The sequence below is a fragment of the Pelodiscus sinensis genome, chromosome 1 (assembly GCF_052426305.1).
Source record: "Pelodiscus sinensis isolate ZL-2025 chromosome 1, ASM5242630v1, whole genome shotgun sequence".
Classification (NCBI taxonomy): Eukaryota; Metazoa; Chordata; order Testudines; family Trionychidae; genus Pelodiscus; species Pelodiscus sinensis.
This window is the reverse complement of record NC_143052.1, coordinates 4,605,507-4,619,770: the sequence shown is the minus strand read 5'-3', so window position 1 is coordinate 4,619,770 and position 14,264 is coordinate 4,605,507. Positions and strand designations below refer to the sequence as shown.

General features: G+C 72.1%; 1 protein-coding gene across 3 annotated transcripts in view; it reads right to left on the bottom strand.

The window, feature by feature from the left end:
- Window positions 1–542: 542 nt before the first annotated feature.
- Window positions 543–14,264, bottom strand: part of FLNC (filamin C) — a 53,795-nt gene continuing 40,073 nt past the window's right edge. For all 3 annotated transcript variants that reach the window (XM_075924962.2, XM_075924948.2, XM_075924955.2), the window contains 17 exons: window positions 14,099–14,198; window positions 13,114–13,254; window positions 12,586–12,714; window positions 11,644–11,817; window positions 11,398–11,559; window positions 10,598–10,801; window positions 9,022–9,174; window positions 8,481–8,603; window positions 7,964–8,206; window positions 7,261–7,530; window positions 6,946–7,083; window positions 6,474–6,589; window positions 5,828–5,960; window positions 3,316–3,492; window positions 2,705–2,923; window positions 2,153–2,362; window positions 543–1,893 (listed from right to left, as the gene is read on the bottom strand). In XM_075924962.2, coding sequence (XP_075781077.2) covers window positions 1,706–1,893; window positions 2,153–2,362; window positions 2,705–2,923; window positions 3,316–3,492; window positions 5,828–5,960; window positions 6,474–6,589; window positions 6,946–7,083; window positions 7,261–7,530; window positions 7,964–8,206; window positions 8,481–8,603; window positions 9,022–9,174; window positions 10,598–10,801; window positions 11,398–11,559; window positions 11,644–11,817; window positions 12,586–12,714; window positions 13,114–13,254; window positions 14,099–14,198 — 2,880 coding nt within the window. In that variant the 3' untranslated portion in view covers window positions 543–1,705. The remainder of the gene's footprint in view (window positions 1,894–2,152; window positions 2,363–2,704; window positions 2,924–3,315; window positions 3,493–5,827; window positions 5,961–6,473; window positions 6,590–6,945; window positions 7,084–7,260; window positions 7,531–7,963; window positions 8,207–8,480; window positions 8,604–9,021; window positions 9,175–10,597; window positions 10,802–11,397; window positions 11,560–11,643; window positions 11,818–12,585; window positions 12,715–13,113; window positions 13,255–14,098; window positions 14,199–14,264) is intronic.

Sequence of the window (14,264 nt, the reverse complement as noted above, 5' to 3'; positions counted from 1 at the left end):
CTGTGGCTGCCCAGCTCTGCGACAGAAAAGCTGGGCCTGCCCCCGCCAGCAGAGCTGCAGCCATGGCACCACGCAGGCCCCGGCCCGTGGGTCAGGCATCACCGTGGGGGCCAGGGCTCATGGCCCAGCGGCTGTGTGACCCTGGCGGAGTGGGGGTTGCCTGAGGCCAGAGGCACCTGGCTCTTTCCTCCCCTCCCCTCGTGTAGTTCGGCCATGCTGCACAAAACTGCCAGCCCCAGGGCAAACAGGCCGGCTCCCCCCCCCCCCCGGGCTCTGAGTCCAGGGCCGTCCTAGTTGGAGGGGCCCAATGCCAGACTCTGCCCTCACTGAGATTTAGGGAGAAGCTTCAGCAACCGCCTGGAATATTTTACAGCCAACGTGAACGGCTTGTCGCCCAGAGGTGCCTGCATGTACCCAGGGCTGCCAACGGCCTGGGAAGCGGCTTCACTTGCCCTTGCCCGGCTCCCGGCCACGTTCCATGGGCCCAGCTGTCCCTCGTGGCCCTGCAGGGGGCGTGTGGCGCAGGACACAGACAGCACAGCCACCGCAGCGAGTCACTTTATTGCCCTGGCAGGGCGGCTGGCCCTGGCACTCGGCAGAGCACAAAGCCAGGCGGGCCGGCCGGGGCGCCCCTGGCACATTCAGACCCGGAGGCACCCGGCGAGCGTGCGCCAGGGACCGGCCACCAGTGCGGGAGCGGTGGCAGGGGTCAGGGCTTTTTCTTTTTTAAAAAGCAGACGGAGATTGTGTCTCCTCCCCGCCCCCGGACAGGGGCTGGGCTCAGTAAGGCAGCACCAGAGGCAGAAGGGCACAGCGGGCACTGGCCAGGGCAGGCGATGCCCAGACACCTACTGGGTCCCTGACACCCCAAAACCTTAGGAGCTGGCCCTGCTCTAGGGCTTGGCTCTTCGGGCTGCAGGGCTCCTACCTGGCTTGTGGGGCAGCACGACTCACGTGGTGCTCTCCTCCCTGGGCCCGGGCATGGGGCTACACTCGGCCCCACTCAGAGGCCTTAAATCTCCCTCCGGGACCCAGCATGGGGCCCAGAGACCAGGGCTGGACCGGCATGGCCCGGGGTGGCAGCCCCTGTCCCTTGCTCACAGCAGGGAGGTGCCCCGGGACCCACCCCTGGCAGCAGCTTGTCCCACTACCCTTCCCCAGACATTCCTGCCCCTGCACCCTTCCCTCCTCCCCCTCCAACCTGCCCATCTCCTACCTCCTCTGCCCTTCCCCTGGACCATACCCTCTGCCCCATCTGCATCCTGGGCATGCCCTCCTCCCTGGCAGCTACCTGGCTGTGCCCAGTGCCGGAAAGGCCCCAGCCTGCCCCCGGGCCGTGCCCACTGCCCTTCCAGCTGGGCTGGCGCTGGAGGAAAGAGAGAAAGTGGTGAAACACAACTACACAAAGTTCCTCTCTTCCTTTCACCCAGGCCAGCGGCCCCAGCCCAGCCCCGCAGCAGAGCATTGTGGGTAGCTGGGGGGCAGCCCCGCAGCGGAGCATTGTGGGTAGCTGGGGGGCAGCCCCACAGCGGAGCATTGTGGGTAGCTGGGGGGCAGCCCCTAGCGGCCCCGTTTGGCAAGAACAGTCACTGAGCGTGGAGTCCGTGGTGGATGGCTCACCCGCGGCGGGGCGGGGGCGGAAGCGTGAGTGTGCGTGCGAGGGGTGGGGGGAAGGGGTGCCGCGGCTCCGGGCGCTGGCTCCGGGTTAGGGCACGGTGACCTGGTAGGGGCTGCCCGGCACGCCCTCGTCACCCCACTTGAGGATGAGGACGTAGTCGCCCTTCTCCTTGACGGTGTAGGTGACGTTGTACACCCGGTTGCCCACGTGCTTGACGTACACCTCCTCGCACGGCGTCTTGGGGCCGTGCACGCCCACCATCAGCATATTGGTGCCTAGGAAGGGGGGCAGAGAGCACGGCGGCAGGTGAGGAGACTGAGGTGGGCCCCGGTTATTCCCCACCCCCAACAGTATCCCCCTGGGAGCTGAGTTACTTCACCCCGCCCTGCCTGTCAGGCTCCTCCCTCACCCCCACCAGGCCACGCCCCGTGAGCAGGCCCTTCCCTACTCCACCAGGCCACGCCCCCTGTGAGCAGGCCCCTCCCTAATCCACCAGGCCACACCCCCTGCAAGCAGGCCCCTCCCCTCTCGTACCGGCCTTGCTGCAGTCCACGCTGAAGGTGTTTTTCTGGCCCACGAAGGCCTTGGTGAGCCCAGGCCCCCGGGCCACCACCTTGCTGGCGTCGGAGGAGAACTTGGGCATGGCGCTGTAGCTGCCGCCCACGGAGGACGAGGACTTGGTGACCGTCTCCACCAGGACGGTGGACGTCTCGTGGAGGCTGTGGCCACCGGAGAGGCGTGGCCCTGGGAAGGGGGCGAGACATCACCAACCACCCCGCCACGCCATGGCCCTGCCACGGCCCACAGCCACCTCGCACTAGAGACCCGGTGGGGCTGGCCCCAGCCCGGCCAGAATCCCTCCCTCCCTCCACCCCCCAGCTGCTAGCATGGCTGGGACCCTGAGCCCCCTCCCCTACCATGTGGTCAGGCTCCACCCTCCTGAGCCCCCCCCACCGTATCCTCACCTCCACACTGCCTGGCCAGGCTCCGCCCCCTGCCCTCCACAGCCTGGCCAGGCTCCGCCCCCTCCCCCCTCTCTCACACTACATAGCCAGGCTCCGCCACACACCCCGCCCCCAGCCGTACCGGTGACCTTGGCCTTGAAGGGGCTGCCGACGATGTGCTGGGGGCCGCCGTACTTGATGGAGATGAGGTAGCTGCCGGGGGCCATGGGCGTGTAGGTGACCCGGTGGCCCTCGGGGCATTCCTGGCAGTCCAGCTTCACCTTGGAGGGGCCGTCGATGGAGACGGCCAGGGCGCCCGAGCCGGCGTTCAGCGTGCTGATGAAGAACTCCGAGGAGACGCCTGGGACGGGACGGGGGTTAGAGGGCAGCGGGGGCTTGCTGGACCCGGCCCCTGGGCTCCAGGACCCGCCGCGACGGGACAGCGGCTACACAGCCAGCGGAGAGACAGGCCCAGCCCCCCAAGTAGCATGGCATGGGGGCAGCCAGGGCACATTGCCCTCTTCCCCACCCACCCCGCTCCCTCCTGGGTCTCCCTGCCAGGCTCCATCCCAGCGCTGGTGGTGCCTGGCTCAGGCGCCGGCTCCGACACCTGGATCCCCTCCCACGTCCCAGGACACCGCACGGCAGCTCCCCAGAGCGGTGCCGGGCACAGGGGCACCAGCGGGTGCCACCCTCAGCCTCTCTGCGTCCAGCAGCTGGGGGCTGCGCTGGGCGGGGGCCCCAGGCCCCTACCTGTGATGCCGCCCTCCAGGCCGGGCCCGTAGGCAGAGACGAGCCCCGGGTCAGCCGCCTGGCTCTGCTCCCCCACGCGGATCTTGAAGGGGCTGCCTGGGATGTGGCGCCCGTTGAACTTGACGTCGATGGAGTGCACGCCGTTCTCGCGCGGGATGAACCGGATGGTGGATTTATCTGCGGGGACACTGGGGCTCAGAGACCCTGGCCCGGCCCCTCGCCGGCGCCCGCCCCACCTGGTCTGGCCCAGCCCCAGGGGAAGTGATGAACCCCCCACCCACCCTGGCCCCTCGCCGGCACCCGCCTAGCCCAGCCCCAGGGGGAGCGAGGAGCCCGCCCCGTGTGACCAGGGTGCCAGGGCAGGTGGCTCAGGTCTGGCAGAGATGGCGCCACCCTCAGGCCAGTTCCTGGCTCTGCATCTTCTAAGCCTGCAGGCCCCCCCGGGGCATAGCCTCCCCCCGGCCCAGAGCCCATCAGCCAGCCCCCGGTGCTGGAGCGGGGTCTGGGCTATTCCCCGTGGTACGTGGCGTGTGAGTTTTACTGTCCCGCCTGGAGCCACGTGGGCCTTCGGATTGGTCAACGGGGGTGGGGGAGGCGGCCTGGCTGTTCCCGCCACCCCCCCCCCCAATGACACAGCCTGACTCGGTTTCCTGGGAGCTGCAACGGGAGTCGGGTGTGGCCTGCCCGGAGGGAGGCTGCCCCACAGCCAGCACACAACTCATGGGTTAGCGGATCTTAGTACCCCACAGGTCACTGCTTCAAGCACTGTTCTAGGTCCGCCCCAAACCCGGCACGAGGCGGGGCCACGGGGCAGCTCAGGTCACAGCGCGCGTGGCCGGTTGTGTTCACGCAGACATGAACACACGCGTAGGCGCCTGTAGGCACGTGGTGTGAACACAGCCGGCCAATCGCGCTGTCACCACGCCGGCGTTTCGGGTGTTCCCGGGGCCCACCAAAAGGAGGCCGGGCTGGCCGACGGTCGCAGGGCTGCGAGGCATGCGATTGGAGGGATGGGGCGGGCAGCGGGCCAGACCACGTCGGCCGGGCGCCTCTGAGTACGTTCCCCCTAGCCTGGGGCGATGGCTGCTACCAGAAGGGCTGAGCCAGGGGACTTGGCACGGGACAAACTCCAGCTTGGGCCGTGCTGTGACCGGGCCCGGACAATAGGCCCTGGTCTACACGAGGGCGTCATTTCGAAAGAACCCCCCTCGGCGGCCCCCCCAACCCCCTTATTTCGAAATGACGGGCTGCTTCTTGGGAAGCTGGACTCCGGCGTCCCTCGGGGAAGAACGCTCATTCGGAACAGCTTGGGCGACGTGGGGAGCGGTTCTTTCGAACCAGCCGCAGTGTGGCCGCGCCGGGGCTGCTCTTTCGAAATAAGCGCGCCCCCATTCGAAGGAAGCACGGGGGCGTCATTACAGGGGCTCTAAGTCGAGGTAGCACCTCGACGTTAACGGAGCCTGCCTGGACTCATTTCGAGCCCCCCCCCGCCCCGGAGTGTGGACACGCTAGTTCGAGTCTGTTATTTCCGGAGTTATTAAATCCATTTTCGTTATTTCAAACGAGTTTCCTCGTGTAGACGTGCCCTGGGAGGCCCTCCACGCGGCCGAGGATATTAAAGGTGCCTCCTTTTTGTCGTCAATCCGGCTTCTCACCCCCGGGGGAACCGTTGCTACCCACTGGAGCTCTGAACCACGGACGGAGCGAGCGAGCCGCGGAGACGTGGCGTAAGCCGGCAGTTCGTTCCACCGCCGGCCACGCCTGCACCAGGCACGTGGCAATTGGTGCGCGTCTGAGCGCTGTACGGATTTTCTTTCAACAAGCCGTTTGGTGGCAGAGGCGAAAGGGCCGGCCCCGCGCGCTCTGCGGGGGCAGATCTGGGGTGCAAATTGCCCTGGGACGGTGGCTGCTCTTTTGGGACTGGGAGAACCTGGTTGGAGTTGGGAAGAGCGCCAGAGGAGGCGCCAGTTCCCCAACCCCCGGCCGGCCCGGCTTCCTACGGGGCAGCTCCGGAGCGTTGCCCCCTGTGACGAAGTGGGGGGGGGGGGCTGTCGGCTTTGTAACCCGGTGTCCCCACTTGGCTGGGCTGTGTGGTTCCCACCGACTCCCCCACCTGTGGATTGGCCCAGGCACCTAGTCCCAGCCGGAGCCGATAACAGGGTGCTGCCCAAGGGGAGAGACAGGAAGGGAGGCGGAGGCGGCCGCCGGGCTGGGGGGCAGAGGCCGGGAGCTGGGCAGTTTTGAAGAAAGCAGACTAAGTCCAGGACAGGGGGGCTAGGGGCCAGTGAACCCCCCCTCCCCCCCAAGAGGGCGAGGCCGTCTGCCCTGGCTCGTATGTCAGCGTCGCGCCGGCGCTGTACCCGAGAAGCGAGAACCCTTCTGCTCTACTGGCTGGCGGAGGCACATCTGGCTGCAGATGGGGGGCAGGGTCAGGGGCCCCCCCGAGGCGTCGTCACCCCCCCACATCCCACGCCCGCTCGGACCCCTCGCGCCCCGAGGCCCCTCCCCTCACCGCTGTCCAGCTCGGAGACGTAGCACTCCTCCACCGTGCCGGAGGGCGTGTGCACCTTGGCCTCGATCACGCCCCGCGCCCCGTTCAGCTGCACCGCGAAGGACGCCGTCTGGCTGACCTTCAACCCCGTCTCCTGCAGGGCAAAGGGGGGGGGCGTCGAGGTGGGGCCAGCGCTGGCGGGGGAGGGGGTCCCGAGCCGTGGGTCAGATGGAGGGACGCCGGCGGGGGAGGGGGTCCCAGGCCAGGCCGTGGGTCAGATGGAGGGACGCCAGCGGGGGAGGGGATCCCGGGCCAGGCCATGGGTCACATGGAGGGACGCCGGCGGGGGAGGGGGTCCCAGGCCAGGCCGTGGGTCAGATGGAGGGACGCCAGCAGGGGAGGGGGTCCCAGGCCAGGCCGTGGGTCAGATGGAGGGACACCGGCGGGGGAGGGGGTCCCAGGCCAGGCCGTGGGTCAGATGGAGGGACACCGGCGGGGGAGGGGGTCCCAGGCCAGGCCGTGGGTCAGATGGAGGGCCGCCAGTGGGGGAGGGGATCCCAGGCCAGGCCGTGGGTCAGATGGAGGGACGCCAGCGGGGGAGGGGATCCCGGGCCCCACGGTGCCAGCGCTGGTCCCACGGGCCCTGCCCCCGGCCGGCCACACGCACCTGGAGGCTGGTGACGGTGAGCCTGCGGGCGTCGTCGGAGAGCGAGGCCACGGGCACCACGAAGGGGCTGTCGGGGACGTGCTCCTCGTTGAACTTGATGGACACCTCGTAGTCGCCTGGGGGCAGAGCCAGCAGGAGGGGTCAGGCTCCAGCCCAGCGGGGGGGGCACCAGCGCCCCAGGCCAGGCTGAGCTGGGCGCCCGGGGCCGGGAGCAGAGGGGGGGGCCGAGGTCCCTGAGCCCTGCAGCTCCCAGGCCAGGCCGGGTTCAAGGGGCTCTCGACGCCCCCCAAGCGGGCAGTGGGCCGGCTGTGGGGCCACGCGGGGCTCTCCGTGGCCAACGGAGGTGCAGGGGAATGGCCCCCCCACATCGGGGCAGGAGGGGCCCCACCCCCGGGCGGCACCAGCCCAGGCTGCGGGGGCCGGGGAGGCTGGCAGGGCAGCGAGGAGCCGGGGCCGGGCGCCGCGCACCCACCTGGCTCCTGGACGATGTAGGAGACGCCGCAGGAGCCGTCCTTCCTGTCCTCGAAGGCGATCTCGGCCTTGCTGGGCCCCTCGATGGCGATGGAGAGGCCTCCGGCGCCCGCCTCCCGCGTCCAGATGCTGAACTCGGCTGGGGGCAGACAGCACCATCGGGGCGGGGTCCGGGGCCCGTGCGCCCCACACGCCCAGCGCCCGAGCCGCCCCCTTCCCTGCGCCCGAGCTGCCCCCCACACCTCCCACGCCCGCGACCTCCCCATAGCCCAACCCCCTCGGCCACCCCCTGCCCCCCACCGGGCGCAGCCCCTACCTGGCACCCCGGCGACGCCCCTCTCCAGGCCGGTGCCCCCGGCCCGCACCTTGTGGGCGCCGCCCTCGCCCATGGGCCCCACGGTGAACTGGAAGGGGCTGCCGGGCACGTGCTGCCCGCGGTACTTGACGTGGACGGTGTGGGCGCCCATCTCCTGGGGCACGAAGCGCACGCTGTAGGCGCTGTCCTCGCCCTCGATGATCTCCGCCTCGGCCGTCTGCCCCGACGGGCTGGTCACCTGGGCCGTCATGGGCGGGGCGCTCGCCTCCCCTAGGCAGCGTGAGACAGGCGGGGCCGTCAGCCAGGCACCACACGGCCCCGCCCGCCCCACACAGCGGCCCCTGTGCCCCGGGGGCTTGGGACAGGAAGGGAGGAGGGGGCTGTGCCGGGTGGGCAGGGAGCGGGCATGGGGTCCGCTGCTTGGGATCTGGGCAGGGCACGGGGCTAAGCCCCACGGGCACAGAGCCGGGGGTGAGAACGGCCAAGGATGTGCTGACTAGCGCCCCCCCCCCGCCCCTCGTGGGTCGCACACTCGGACGTGCGAGCAAGACTCCGACACGTTTGTGCGAGACACGTGCACAATGTACCCGTGCCCCCCGCCTGCCGTGCCCTCCACAGCCCTGCTGCCGCCCGTGGGCAGGGCACGCCCGTCCCACCCCTCCGGGCCCCCCGCTGCCCCCTCCCCCCCGAGCCGGGCACGCACCCTCCGGGGTCCGGGCGATGCTGCCGAAGGAGCCGAGGCTTTCGCGGCCAAGGAAGTCGCCGAAGACGTGCTGGAAGGGGTCGCCGCCCACCTGCGTGGACTCCTCCACCCGCACCTCCCGCGTGGTCTCCCCGCCCCGCGTCTTGCTGATCTCGGTGCGCTCGGTGCGGGTGTAGGTGTGGCTGCTGCGCGTGAAGGTCCGGGTGAGCCGCTCCTGGGCCGACACCATCTGGAACCAGTTCCCTGCGCCGCACCGGGAGGCAGAGAGGCTGGGCCCCGAGCTCCGTCCCCTGCACCCCCCCCTCCCCCGCTGCGTGCTCCTCCCCAGAGCCAGCAGCATCCCGCTCCCGGGGAAGAGCCCCTCCCACGCCTGGTGGGGCTGCAAATGGCTCTCCATCGTGGCCCCCCACGCACAGAGACCCTCCTCACCCAACCACCCGCCCGGCCGTGGAGCTGGGCGCCCCACGTCGGGGGCCAGGGGCCAGGCTCGGAGCAGAGCCGCCCGGCAGGGCCGTACCTGGGATCTTGAGGTTGAGGTCGCACGTGCTGCCAATGGTGGCGATGGAGGGGGCCTGGCGCCGGCGCGTGATACTCTCCTTCATGCGCCCCTCGCCCGTCACCTTCACCGTGAAGGGGCTCCCTGCACAGGCCCACGCCAGGTCAGTCGTGCCCACGGCTTCCCGCCTGCGGGGGCGGCACAACGCAGCCCCTGGCACTTCCACAGGACCTCAGCCAGGGGCTTGGTGCCAGAACCCCCTGGGCAGAGGGGAAACTGAGGCACCGCCCCCGCCCCCTTCTCCCAATGCCCAGGAGCCAGCTGGGCAGCTTCTCTGCCTCCTGTAGCAGAGCTGGGGAAAGAACCCAGGAGTCCTGGCTCCCAAACCCCCTACCCGCACCCCGGCTCTAACCACTAGCCTCCACTCCCCTCCCAGAGCCGGGGGAAAGAGCCCAGGACTCCTACCCCAGCTCTAGCGGCTCTCCTGATCCCCACGCCCCTGGGCACGCCGCCTTCCCGGGGGCCGGTCCCAGCCCAGGGTGCCCCGGCCCCGCCCCCGCACCTGGCACATGCTTGTCGGCGAACTTGATGTTGATGATGTAGTTGCCGGGCTCGGTGGGGCAGTAGGTCACCTTGCAGGTGCCGTCCTCCACGTCCTCGCAGTTAATGTCCACCTTGCTGGGCCCCTCGATGGACAGGCCCAGCCCGCCGTAGCCTGGGGGGGGGCGAGCATCAGAGCCGTGGCCAGAGCCCGCCTCAGCCCCCCCCCGGGCTCGCTGCCCGCCAGCCCGGCCCCCGGGACGCCCACGGGACGGACAGAGCCCCCCCGGGCACGCTGCCCGCCAGCCCGGCCCCCGGGACGCCCACGGGACGGCCAGAGCCCCCCCGGGCACGCTGCCCGCCAGCCTGGCCCCCGGGACGCCCACCTCAGCCCCCCCCGGGCACGCTGCCCGCCAGCCCGGCCCCCGGGATGCCCACCTCAGCCCCCCCCCGGGCACGCTGCCCGCCAGCCCGGCCCCCGGGACGCCCACGGGACGGACAGAGCCCCCCCAGGCACGCCGCCCTCCAGCCCGGCCCCCGGGACGCCCACGGGACGGCCAGAGCCCCCCCGGGCACGCTGCCCGCCAGCCCGGCCCCCGGGACGCCCACCTCAGCCCCCCCCCGGGCACGCCGCCCGCCAGCCCGGCCCCCGGGACGCCCACCTCAGCCCCCCCCCGGGCACGCTGCCCGCCAGCCCGGCCCCCGGGACGCCCACGGGACGGACAGAGCCCCCCCGGGCACGCTGCCCGCCAGCCCGGCCCCCGGGACGCCCACGGGACGGACAGAGCCCCCCCGGGCACGCTGCCCGCCAGCCCGGCCCCCGGGACGCCCACGGGACGGCCAGAGCCCCCAGGCACGCCGCCTGCCAGCCCGGCCCCCAGGACGCCCACGGGACGGCCAGAGCCCCCCCGGGCACGCCGCCCGCCAGCCCAGCCCCCGGGACGCCCACGGGACGGACAGAGCCCCCCCGGGCACGCTGCCCGCCAGCCCGACCCCTGGGACGCCCGCCAGAGCCCCCCTGGGCACGCTGCCCGCCAGCCCGGCCCCCGGGATGCCCACGGGATGGACAGAGCCCCCCCGGGCACGCTGCCCGCCAGCCCGGCCCCCGGGACGCCCACGGGACGGACAGAGCCCCCCCGGGCACGCTGCCCGCCAGCCCGACCCCTGGGACGCCCGCCAGAGCCCCCCTGGGCACGCTGCCCGCCAGCCCGGCCCCCGGGATGCCCACGGGATGGCCAGAGCCCCCCCGGGCACGCTGCCCGCCAGCCCGGCCCCTGGGACGACCACGGGACAGCCAGAGCCCCCCCGGGCACGCTGCCCGCCAGCCCGGCCCCCGGGATGCCCACGGGATGGCCAGAGCCCCCCCCGGGCACGCTGCCCGCCAGCCCGGCCCCCAGGATGCCCACGGGACGGCCAGAGCCCCCCCGGGCACGCTGCCCGCCAGCCCGGCCCCCAGGATGCCCACGGGACGGCCAGAGCCCCTCCGGGCACGCTGCCCGCCAGCCCGGCCCCTGGGACGCCCGCCGGAGCCCCCCAGAATCTCCTCTCTCACTCCAGCCCGGGCCGGACGCCCCCCGGTTCCCTGGCCCGGGCCCCACCTGCGTTGCGGGTGTCCACGATGAACTCGGCCACCTCGAAGGTGCGCGCCTCCACCAGCCCCTGGCCCCACACCTTCACCTTGCTGGCGTCGCCGATCTCCGACGGCCCCACCAGGATCTTGAAGGGGCTGTTGGAGACGTGCTTCCCGCTCTTCCGCACGCTCACCACATGCTCCCCCACCTCCTTGGGGGTGAACGAGATGCCTGCGGGACGGGCAGGGTCAGCGCCCGCGGGCTGTGGGAATCCCCGCCCCGGGGCCACGGCCAGCCGGCCCGGAGCCCCCTCCCCCCCACCCGGGGCCACGGCCAGCCGGCCCGGAGCCCCCTCCCCCCACCCGGGGCCACGGCCAGCCGGCCCGGAGCCCCCTCCCCCCACCCGGGGCCACGGCCAGCCGGCCCGGGGCCCCCTCCCCCCACCCGGGGCCACGGCCAGCCGGCCCGGTGCCCCCTCCCCCCACCCGGGGCCACGGCCAGCCGGCCCGGGCCCCCTCCCCCCACCCGGGGCCACGGCCAGCCGGCCCGGTGCCCCCTCCCCCCACCCGGGGCCACAGCCAGCCGGCCCGGAGCCCCCTCCCCCCACCCGGGGCCACGGCCAGCCGGTCCGGTGTCCCCTCCCTCCACCCAGGGCCACGGCCAGCCGGCCCGGTGCCCCCTCCCCCCACCCAGGGCCACAGGCCAGCCGGCCCAGAGCTCCCTCCCCTCCCCCAGGGCAGCAGTGCCGGTGCCCCCTCCCACCCAGCCACGCCAGAGCCGTGGGCCCCAGCCGGCCCCGTCTCCCCCTTCCCACGCCCGGGCGGTACCGATGTGGCGGTTGGGCAGGCGCTTGAGCAGGCAGGGCTCCTCGTGGCCGGAGGGCGCCCGGATGGAGGCCGTCAGCAGGCTCAGGTCGCTCTCGGTGATCTTCAGCGACACGTCGGTGGAGGTGCCCACGTTGAGCTGCGACGTCCGCATGGAGTCGTCGCCTGGGGGCGGGAGGGGCAGGGTCACCGGGGGGGGGGGGGGACACATCTGGGCCGGGGGGAAGGACCTGGGGGGGGGGGGCTCACCGGTGATCTTGGCGGTGAAGGGGCTGCCCGGCACGTGCTTCTCGTCGAAGCGGACGATGACGCTGTAGTCGCCGGGCGCGGTGGGCAGGTAGGACACGGTGCAGGTCCCGTCCTTGTTGTCCTTGCAGGTGATCTCGGCCTTGGACGGGCCCTCCACGGCCAGCGACAGCCCCCCTGGGGAGCCGGCCGTCAGGGGCGCCGGGACCTGGCCCCCCGGCAGCCTCCCGTCCTCCTCCCGCCCAAAACCCTCCCTCTCCCGGCCCCCCCAGCAGCCTCTCCTTCCCCCGCCTGCCTCCCATCCTCCCCTGCCCCCCCAGCAGCCTCTCCTTCCCCCGCCTGCCTCCCATCCTCCCCTGCCCCCCCCAGCAGCCTCTCCTTCCCCCGCCTGCCTCCCATCCTCCCCTGCCCCCCCAGCAGCCTCTCCTTCCCCTGCCTGCCTCCCATCCTCCCCTGCCCCCCCAGCAGCCTCTCCTTCCCCCGCCTGCCTCTCATCCTCCCCTGCCCCTTCCTCCCTCCCGCCCAAAACCCTCCCTCGCGCCCTGCCCCCCCAGCAGTCTCTCCTTCCCCTGCCTTCCCCCCCGCCTGCCTCCCATCCTCCCCTGCCCCCCCAGCAGCCTCTCCTTCCCCCGCCTGCCTCCCATCCTCCCCTGCCCCCCCCAGCAGCCTCTCCTTCCCCCGGCAGCCTCCCATCCTCCCTTGCCCTTCCCTCCCTCCCACCCAAAATCCTCCTTCACCCGGCCCCCCCCAGCAGCCTCTTCTTCCCCCGCCCTTCCCCCGCCTGCCTCCCATCCGCCCCTGCCCCCCCAAATCCTCCCTCGCCCTGCCCCCCTCAGCAGCCCCCCCCCCGCCCCCCCACCCCCAGCAGCCTCTCCTTCCCCTGCCCTTCCCCCACCTGCCTCCCATCATCCCCTGCCCCCCCAGCAGCCCGCCGCCTGCCCCTACCTTCGCCGGCGCCCTTGGTGACGATGGTGAAGGTGGCCGGCCTGTTGACCATGCCGTGGCTCAGGCCGGGCCCGTAGGCGCTCACGTGGCGGGTGTGCATGGCGTCCACGTAGAACTGCAGGGGGCTCCCTGGGAGGGGAGGCAGGGCACCTTGACTGGGAGCCCCAGGGGGGCAGCCCCCCCAGCCTGGCAGGTGCTGCTGGCGCTGAGCCCAGGAGACCCCAGGCTGCCGGCTGCAGGAGCATGGGGGGCCCACGGTCCCAGACTCCAGCCCCCTCCCTCTCAGGCCTGGGCGCACAGCCCCCTCATAGCTGGCTCGGGGAGGGGGCAGGGATGTGGCTGGGGGGCAAAGGGGCTTTCTGCCCATGAAACCCTCCAGCCTGGCACACAGGGTACGGCCCTGTCTGGAGCAGCAGCTGGGCCAGGGCCCCCCCCTTCCCAGGGGCCGTGGGGGGGCCAGTTCCGACGTCCCCCCGTAGCCACGTCCGGGCAGGTCCCAGGCGCCCCCCGGCCACGGCAGCTGCTCACCGGGGATGTGGTTGCCGTCGCATTTGATGTCCATCTCGTGCAGCCCCTTCTCCACGGGCGCGAACCTCACGGTCACCGTCCCGTCCTTGTTATCCGTGATGCTGGGCCGGGCCGTCTTCCCCGAGGGCATGCGCACCTCGCCTGGGGGGGCCGCACGGTCAGCGGGCCCCCTCTGCCACCCCGGAGCTGGGCTCCTTGGGGCGCTGCCCTCGCTCCCGCCTGCCGGGCACCCCCCGATCTCCCTCTGAGACCCCCCATATTTCCCCCCACTGTGAGAGCCCCCAGCTCTGACCCCCCCGATCTCCCTCTGCTGAGACCCCCCCATATTTCCCCCCACTGTGAGAGCCCCCAGCTCTGACCCCTGATCTCCCTCTGCTGAGACCCCCCCATATTTCCCCCTCACTGTGAGAGCCCCCAGCTCTCTGACCCCCCGATCTCCCTCTGCTGAGACCCCCCCATATTTCCCCCTCACTGTGAGAGCCCCCAGCTCTCTGACCCCCCGATCTCCCTCTGAGACCCCCCCATATTTCCCCCCACTGTGAGAGCCCCCAGCTCTCTGACCCCCCCGATCTCCCTCTGCTGAGACCCCCCCATATTTCCCCCCACTGTGAGAGCCCCCAGCTCTGACCCCCCCAATCTCCCTCTGCTGAGACCCCCCCATATTTCCCCCCACTGTGAGAGCCCCCAGCTCTGACCCCCCCGATCTCCCTCTGCTGGGACCCCCCCATATTTCCCCCCACTGTGAGAGCCCCCAGCTCTGACCCCCCCAATCTCCCTCTGCTGAGACCCCCCCATATTTCCCCCTCACTGTGAGAGCCCCCAGCTCTGACCCCCCCAATCTCCCTCTGCTGAGACCCCCCCATATTTCCCCCACTGTGTGAGCCCCCAGCTCTCTGACCCCCCCGAGCTCTTTCCCCTCCTCCCCCGAACACCATGCCGCCCGCCCCCTCCCGCCCAGGCCTGCCTCGGCCAGGCCCCCGCGTACCGGTGATCTCCCCTTTCTGCACGGTGAGGGGGATGACCAGGTTGAAGGGCCGCAGCATGGCGTCCAGGTTGTCGGGGGGCGCGATGGGCTGGTCGGTGGCCTGGCGGGGGGGGTGAGGGGGCAGAGAGAGAGCAAGAGAGAGCGTTGGCAAAAGACGGGGGGGCCG